This window comes from Gavialis gangeticus, unplaced genomic scaffold (assembly GCF_001723915.1).
Source record: "Gavialis gangeticus isolate Ggan-Ray unplaced genomic scaffold, GavGan_comp1, whole genome shotgun sequence".
Taxonomy (NCBI): domain Eukaryota; kingdom Metazoa; phylum Chordata; order Crocodylia; family Gavialidae; genus Gavialis; species Gavialis gangeticus.
In genome coordinates, this window is record NW_017729022.1 from 37,862,948 (window position 1) to 37,871,492 (window position 8,545).

The following is an 8,545-nucleotide window of genomic DNA, read 5'->3' on the forward strand; positions in this document are numbered from 1 at the left end:
CAACACGTACATGTGACATAAGTTTTGCTTTCTAGAATTTGGGGTGCAGTTTCCCCAAACCCCCTGTACCTATTGCCATGAAACTTAGCAAGCTTCATGCCCACAGAAGGTGCTACCATTCATACAAGTTTCATTCAAATCAGGCCAGAAATGACAAAGTTATAGGCTGTTTTGACCTTCCCCATTATATCCTATGGGTGCAATGTCGAAACAGGGTCGAAACAGAGAACCTGTTTCGATGGAATGGAGAGGCCAGCTGTTTTGACTTGAAACAAAATTGGAAATTGAACACTGTTCTGTCAAAATACTGGTCCAAACAGAATGCTGCCATTTCGCACAGCCCTAGTGCCCACTTTTTTTGCAGGGACTGGAATTATTCATGGAGGACCTATGAAATTCACAGTTTCTGCAAAGACCATAAAATCATGATTTGGTAGATCCCTAGTCATAGGTAGGACTGCTACTGTGACTCCACAGAGTAGCCACCTGGTTGACTGGTATAGGAACAGAGAGACCCCCATTCAGAAGAAGAGTGGAGAGGGTAATGAACTACATGAAAGATTTTCAACCTTTTTTCATTTGTGGAAAAAATTCAAATGGAGATGCATACCCCTTTGAATTGTAAGTGTGGGTATTCATATACTTTTGATTGCTCATAGTCATCTTTCACAGACTCCTTATGGTCTGTGGACCCCCAGGGTTCTGCAGACCACAAGTTGAAAATCACTGAGCTACATAAATAATGACTTCTGCTCTGTCTTCCTCACTCCTTCTCCTCTCATGGGCAGACCAAAGATTTATTAAAGGGAGGGTGCAGCATACCACTCCTCATACCATGTGTGACTTTGGGTGAGGTGTGGCTGGAGCCTCTGGGCCAGCGAGGTACATAAGGAAGATGGGAAGGGAAAGGACACACACAAGTGGGATGCACTCACCATCACCAGGGGCTGAGGGAAACTCAGACCCACTCCTGTCCTGCTCCAGATGAGGACTCTGTGGCAGAGCCGACCCGATTAGGGTACAGGGCTAGGGGCAAATAAGCCCATGTGGGGCCACACTCCCGCTCCAAACCCACAGGCCCTGAACAAAGCTGCCGCTGCCATCAGCGTGGAGCGGGTGGGGGGGATAGTGAGCAGTTGGACGTGGAGCTGCTGCTCCGCCCACCTCCACGCTACCGCTACTCTGCCCAGCTCTGTGGGGCCCCCCAAAGTGCAGGGTCCAGGGCAGTTGCACCAATTCGCCCCCTTCTAGGGACGGCCCTGCTGTGGGGAGTGGCTGCATAGGGTGTCCAGCTCAGCTAAACACAGCAGCAGATATCACAGGTTCCTCATGCACCAGCAAGGGACATAGGGAGACAGGTGCAGCAGGGAGCATGAGGGAAAGAAGAAATCTACCTGCTGCTGCTGCTGTCTACTGCTGAGCCTGGTACCCTACATGGCTGCAGTCTGTGGCAGGAGCAGGGCAGATGCAGCTCTCAGGCTCCTCCTGCACCTGGGTTAACCACAGACAGTGGCAGCAGTGGAAGGGAGTGTAGCCACATGGCCACATCCTCCTGTATCTGCCTCTGTCACCTCTCTTTTGGGCTACAGATGATGACTATACAGATTTGTTCTCTCCAATTGGAGAGAAAGGAAAGGCTGGTGCAGTACTTTCCTTCACACTTGAGCCTGTCAGAGAAATGCTATGAAATTAATTGTGTCACTTTCTATCCTCAAGAAGGTTCAGAGCTAAATCCAATTATTTAAAGAATAAAATCCTTTCATTCAAGACACTGTGCTATGCTATATAAAATAGATCACTATCTATTAGGGCTGTGCGAAGCTTCAGTCCCTGATTTGATTTGGCACAGATTTGGCCCAATTTGGTGGTCGAATCTTCAAATCCAAATCAAATCAGGAGACGCTTTAATCTCAGAAAGATTCAGAAAGGTTCAGCAATCCAGACATAGACACAGCTTTAAACGTTTTTTCTACATACCTCAAGGTACCAGGTGGTTCATGAATGCTGTGATGCTGGGGCAGATGGAGCATCCCACAGGAGTGTGGGGGGGCTCGCCAACGTACTAGGCAGCAGACAAGTACTACTGGAGAGCATGCGGGGCCCCTCCCTGCCCCCCTGGCTTGGTGACTGGTGCCTCCTGGGTCTGGAGGGGCACCCATGGTCCCCCCATGGCCAACTGCTGAGCCAGGGGGGTGTGGGGAGGGGGCCCTGCGCACTCCCCAGAAGACCCGGAAGTGGACCGAAAGTGCTTCTGGTCCACTTCCAAGTTCAGCGCTGAGCCATGGGGGCCCCCCACACTTCTGTGGGATGCTCCATGCACCCCAGCACTGCATCATTCATGAGCCGTACCTGTTACCTTGAGGTAGGCAGAGAAAACATTTAAAGCTGTGTCTATGTCTGAATTGCTGATTCTCCAAATCAGCACTGAATCTTCAGATTTGGATTCAACCAAATCGAATCTGAATCAACTAATCGAATCACTGTCCCTGATTCGGGCTGAATCTGAATCGAATACGTTTCGCACACCCCTACTAGCCAGCCTCCACAGATGCATATTGTTTTCGCAAACGAAGGAAATTCTATGGCATTAGACTCTTTACCTCCATCCAGTACCAATATTTTAAAGAGAGCTCATGACAGAACTGTTTATATTGATTTCTACAATAGCAAGTTCAGGTATGGCTGGGTTGGGTGACACAGAAAGAGGTTGGGGATAAAGTATTAATTCCCTAGTGTTGACCTCTCTTCCATAATGTTTTGGAAAATACTTCAGAGAAAGCTGTTCTCTCTGGCTTAACTCCTCTCAGCAATTTTGAACAATAAAACCTATGATTATCCTGAACCTGACACCCTCTCTTCAAAACTTTAAAACTTTACCACCCTTGGACTGTATGGTGAAGAGCAGCATATAAATTGAAAGAATGAATAAATGAATGAAAGGAACAATGGATGGAAAAGGAAAACAGGATGAATATATTTTAACTGAATTGTTACAGGTCAAGGAAGCAGTGGTAATCACGAATGTTCTAAAATCCTTGTGGACACCCAAAGGATACATGAGGGTCCAATCTACAGTGGAAAAAATGAGAAGAGAGGAAAAATGTCCTATCTTCTATATGGAATTTATTATGCATAGCGGATATTCTAGCCCTATGTTGCCATCTCTTATTGAGTAATATCAAATGAACCTTATTATTTAAAAATAACTAAACAAAATCCACTCAGACTTCTTTATAAGCAAATATTAAGATCTTGACTTTAAAAAGTCCAAAAACTATATCGTTTGCAATTATCTCAATCTTGTTTACAGTAATCGCTGAGGCAGGGCTCACTTAATGATGTGCATAGTAAACACCACATCAAAATGAATGGCTTATTTGCAAAGCTAAGTACAGAAACTATGCTAGAAGTGAAAACATTTTCATGATGAAACCTGAATTTAACAATATTTCAAGCCAACACTTCATATTCTGTAAATAACATCAGCATTGAGAATTCCAGTTTAACATAAAGATCCAGTAATACAAATTATAATTGCTCTTAATTAAAATGCCACAGCAAATGTGAGATAAATTCAAAATAAGGCATATGAAAATGAGAAGGAACAGAATTGTAGTGGTAGCATACAAGGAGTTTTCACTAAGAAATGCTAACTAGTAGATGAAGAGTCTGATTTTAATTTCCCATGAGATAGCTATTCAGAGAAGTTTTATAATTAAGACAACAGCTGAATGTCAAAATGTTAACTTGGTGACAGAATGCAGCAGATTCACTATCATCATCATTATTTAACCATAACGTGAATGGAAATAGCACATATAGAACTATTACATACCCTTTTTTACAGAAAAAATGCCTAAATTACAAGCCTTTTTACATGTTTGTTATAGACAGATAAATGATGTTATGCTATTATGAGCAACACATAGATTTCAAATTATGATGTAAACCCAATTTCCTCTCCATGAGAAAACAGCATTCAATGGAAAATATTTAAAAACTATGGACCTTGATTCAAAGACCTCAAGCTTCTGATTGATCGTTTTCTCCACTGAACTAAGTAGGTTTTGGATTCCATCTTTAAAAGAAGGGGTGGCATTTTATTACCCCTTGTGCACCTAAAAGGCACCTCTTCAGCTGTATAAGTAACATTTTTGGCACTCAGTCAGTTAGTAATTTTGTTACTCATGCAGTATGGCTAAATAAGCATACATTTGTATACTGATGATATGCAGTAGGCCATGTACTGATCAGACAGCTACACCACTAAATATGCTAGTATAAATTGGCAAAGGGAAAAGAATAAAAGCCCTCTTATGTTTCAGCCCTAACAACGGATTAGCATACTTATGTAGGAAGCAGGACTTTAGACCATCAAGCAGAGGGAGTTTGAACTTGTGTCTTCCTAGCACAGTACTATACTCACAAGGCCACAGGTCAGGCATTATCCAATCCCTTCTCCAGGTCTCTTTCTGAAGCTGAGCCACTGCAGCTTGCATTTAATACTTGCTGGATAAAATAGGCAGAGTGCAGTGGAGTGGGAGACCAGGGGTCCACACTAGAACCCAGGGCCTACTCCCTTACAGGGCAACATCCATCTCTTCAAGCAACATACCCTCTCAATTGCTCTCTTTTTTTATGGCTTCAGATACCTGGCCTCACTTTCTTTGCTACCCAGGGACCCAGCTTCAAAAACAGTATTGGAGCATGGGTTTTGACCTGGTAAAATGCTATTACTGACGTGCATCCAATGAATGCACATACATAGTCTCACACTTGCCCAGCCTGTGCACAACCTATTGTGTCTGCTCAGTGTACATGTGTATACTTACATATTAACACTGCATGGGTAAGAGAACGTGCAAGATGTGCATAAGTGCCATGCTCAATATATGTGTATATGCTTATGTGTCTACACTTCACAGGTTATAGGGGGTAACACAATTTCAATCTGCAAGTAAGTGACCAAAAGGCCACTTGCACAACTAGAAAACTACCAGTCAGACACACAAAGAATAATACAATTCCACCAAAAGTGTTCATTTCCCTCTATTTTCTAGTCACTCTGCATTTTAAAATAAAGAAAATTCTGTCTCTAAGATACAGATAAATGAAATAAGTTAGTTGAATTTTATACACAGATATTGTTCTGTAAAATGCAAAAAATAACCTAAATATTGGTCATCTCTTGTGCATACAATTATACATGTTTAAAATATACTTCACATCAGATTATAAATAATTAATAAACGACGAGGCGCTTTTGTATGGTTATACACAAACATATATATATATATACACATACACACACACACACAATTGCCACGTGTGTGGAGCTACTGTATCATTTATACATACTTATATAACACACACACACACATATATATGTATGTATGTATGCACGTATGTATGCATGTATAAATTAAACAAAATCTCCACACGTGGCATTTAAATCAACCAGAGTCAGATTTACCATGCCACAGAGCTTTAATGTAATTATTTTAAAGAGAATTTCTATGAGTTGCAAATAAAATGCTTTATTAAAAGGTAGCTTTTTCAATCTCTTGCCCTAAACTGATCCTCACTTTAAATCATTTAAATTCACTAGCATTCTTTTTTTTTTGTACTTTATATATTAGGAGTAATGGGAAACATATGCAAAGATAATTCTTCACCTCTGCTGAACATTTTGCTTGAACTTTAAAAGAGATTTGAGGGGGTAATAATAGAAATATCAAATCAGATAAAAGTAAATAAAGATGTGGGTAATAAACATTTTAAATAAAAAAACCCAAAGGATAGCTTTATTATTCATTTAACACGAGCACAAGTAACCTAGATATGGACAGCATATTTAAATAATGCTGTACCTGCTGTATAGAAGTGTGTGTTCTGCAAACTGGAAGGCATTATTGCTTTCTCTGAAAACACATGTAATGCTAAGTGAAGCATATTTTGGAATGCTGAGTAGACATTAGAAATAGACCATAACTTTAAATTAGAGCTGCAGATAATTGCTACTAAAATTGTAATAAAAACAGTAATGAACCCAACACACTTGCAGAATATAAAACCCTGCAGTATAGTATGAAGTTTACTAGACGTTATTAGCGACCTCTGGAGTTTCCAGGTTAATTAAACTTTAATAAATCTTGTTGTGTAGAACCATTTCATAACAATGCATGCTAAATTAAAATAGTAATTCCTGCCCTAAGTGTGTATTTGTCTTGTGATCTTTGATTTAAGATTTCATTCATTATGCACAGATTTTCTTTCATCAGCACCAAAAATGTTTACTATCTAATTTTCAGTGTAGATTGGAGGTGGAGGTATATATTTTAAACCTGATATAAACATAGCAATTTAAGCAATTTTGCAAATTTTAAAACAAATGGAATTGGTGAAAATAAAAATAAAACTGAAATTATATATGCATAAATGAAAACACTGGGGGTTTTTTATTTGTAGAACATGAAGCCACAACAAACCAATTTCTGTTAAAAAAGAGACTGCTGCTATCCCCACAAGAATAAAGACTGGAGGGTCAAGTTCTGAATCTGTGCATGCATTCAATTATATATAAAGTTTTTTAATATCTTGAAAAATTGGTTTGGGCTTAGTTCTCCACATAGGCTTGTTACATAAAGGCCAAAGAAAAAGGAAAAGAAATAATAATAAGAAAAACAATAGAAAATAAAGTATGGTGCTGAAAATAAACATGTTCAGCAGCCACTGTGGTTTAACTTACCCAGATATGCTTTTCATGAGATGAAGAGAGATGAATGGAAAAGAAAAGCACACAAATGTTAATGAATATATGGCAGTCCATAAAAAAATCATGATAGATAAAAATAATAGCACAATTGTAAGCATGACAAATCTTGCTATGAAACTTGCCTCCAGCTTTGTAAAATAGACACATGCCCTTGCAAGTAATAAATGGATTTTCTAGAGATATTAGCAAGTTTCATTACACTGAAGTCTATTGCTTATTATATGCCATGTAGCACAGCAGACCTACAATCAGTGTTTATGGCAGAAGGTCCAAGAACAGAACACACACTGCATACCATTCACAAAAAAATGCACATTGTACAAATAGAAGACATTTATAATGTTTTTTGTACAACGGAATTGTATGTATATTTTGTTATGTGTTTTTAACAGTATTATACCAAAATATTCCAAGGTAAACATGAATGATCTAAGTTTGTGCTTTTTAAAACATTCAGGATTTTTTAATGAACAGGCTGTTTGTAAACATTTGCACTACTTGAAGAATAGTATTCATAGTGGTTTACATGGTTTGGTACTCTGTGTAACCCAGCACTGCCAACATAATTGCTAATTCAACACTGTTGATATAACTTCCTCAGTTAATAATTATTTGCCATCCAGCAAAAGAAAGGAGCACTCATATCATGTGCCTAGATAAAACCTAGGTAGGCAAGGCTGTTTGGGTAAATCCAATATATTTTATTACAGCAACTCAATTAATTGGAAAAATTCTTCTTTGCTAGCTTTCGGGTTCTACACCCCTGGATAAAACCTAGGCATCTTACAAAATTGTTTCTGTTAGTCAATACAATTTTTCACAGCTGAAAAAGAAGGTGCATCAAAAACTAACTGGGAAATGTAAATGAAAGAGAAGGCTGTCTCTGAATATGGGAAGTTAGAGACAAGTTCTTTTGTCTCACTATGATCAGAAACAGCTTGAGGTTAAGCCCCATGGCATACATATTATGTGATGGGTTCTGATCCTCAGTCCCAACCAACAATTGTGCCTCCTGCCATGCTCCATAGTCATGGCAGGAGGTGCAATTTTGGGATCAGGGATCCAAACCCAATCTGATCATTACTACTTAGCAATACAGGGGAAGACAGAATTTTGATTCAGGGAGCACCTTTCTATGGCAGTGCAGGGCTCATGGTGGTGGCACTGATCTTCCCCACCTGGCTCTGCTTTGCCCTGCTGCACTAGATTCCACCAGCTGGGCTGCGGAGGCATCAGGGGGAAGGCAGCAAGGCGGAGAGCCCAATCCGGCAGCAGGCACCTGCACCTGATCGCCCCAGACAGGCTCCACTCTGGCTGTGCCACCCATGGGGGAGGGGGAGCCAGGCACTGCACTGTACTCTGCCACCCACTGGGGCCACAGCAGGCACCACCTCCCACAGGCAGCAGCCGGGGTGCAGGTGCTGCTGGGGATGGCAGGGGGCTGTGGACCTGGGTCCCTGTCCCCATAACCCTGGCAGCTGGGGACCCCTTCTGTTAGGGCTGAGGGGGTGGCAGGCTGTGGGTGTGGTGTGAGGGGCACCAGAGGGGCTGGGGAGCTGTGGCTTGGGAGTGAGAGGCAGTGGCAGGGGTAGGGCACCGGCATATCAGGGCTGCTCAGTGCCACAAAGCAGTTGGGAGTTGGGGGGGAAGGGAGGAGGTTGGACAGTCACAGATGGACCCATGTCCTGGTGAGTGAAGGGGGCAGGGTGAGGTCTGACTTTCCATGATAAAAAACCCCAAATCAAATGCCAAAATGTGTAGGTATTTAGA

General features: G+C 41.1%; 1 protein-coding gene across 4 annotated transcripts in view; it reads right to left on the bottom strand.

The window, feature by feature from the left end:
* The window catches only part of PPFIA2 (PTPRF interacting protein alpha 2), an 854,871-nt gene that overhangs the window by 90,005 nt on the left and 756,321 nt on the right, over positions 1-8,545 (bottom strand). For 2 of the 4 annotated variants that reach the window (XM_019514801.1, XM_019514803.1), the window contains one exon: positions 6,749-6,757. The exons of the other annotated variants lie outside the window; for them this stretch is intronic. In XM_019514801.1, the coding sequence (XP_019370346.1) occupies positions 6,749-6,757 (9 nt within the window). The remainder of the gene's footprint in view (positions 1-6,748; positions 6,758-8,545) is intronic. 4 annotated transcript variants of the gene reach the window in all.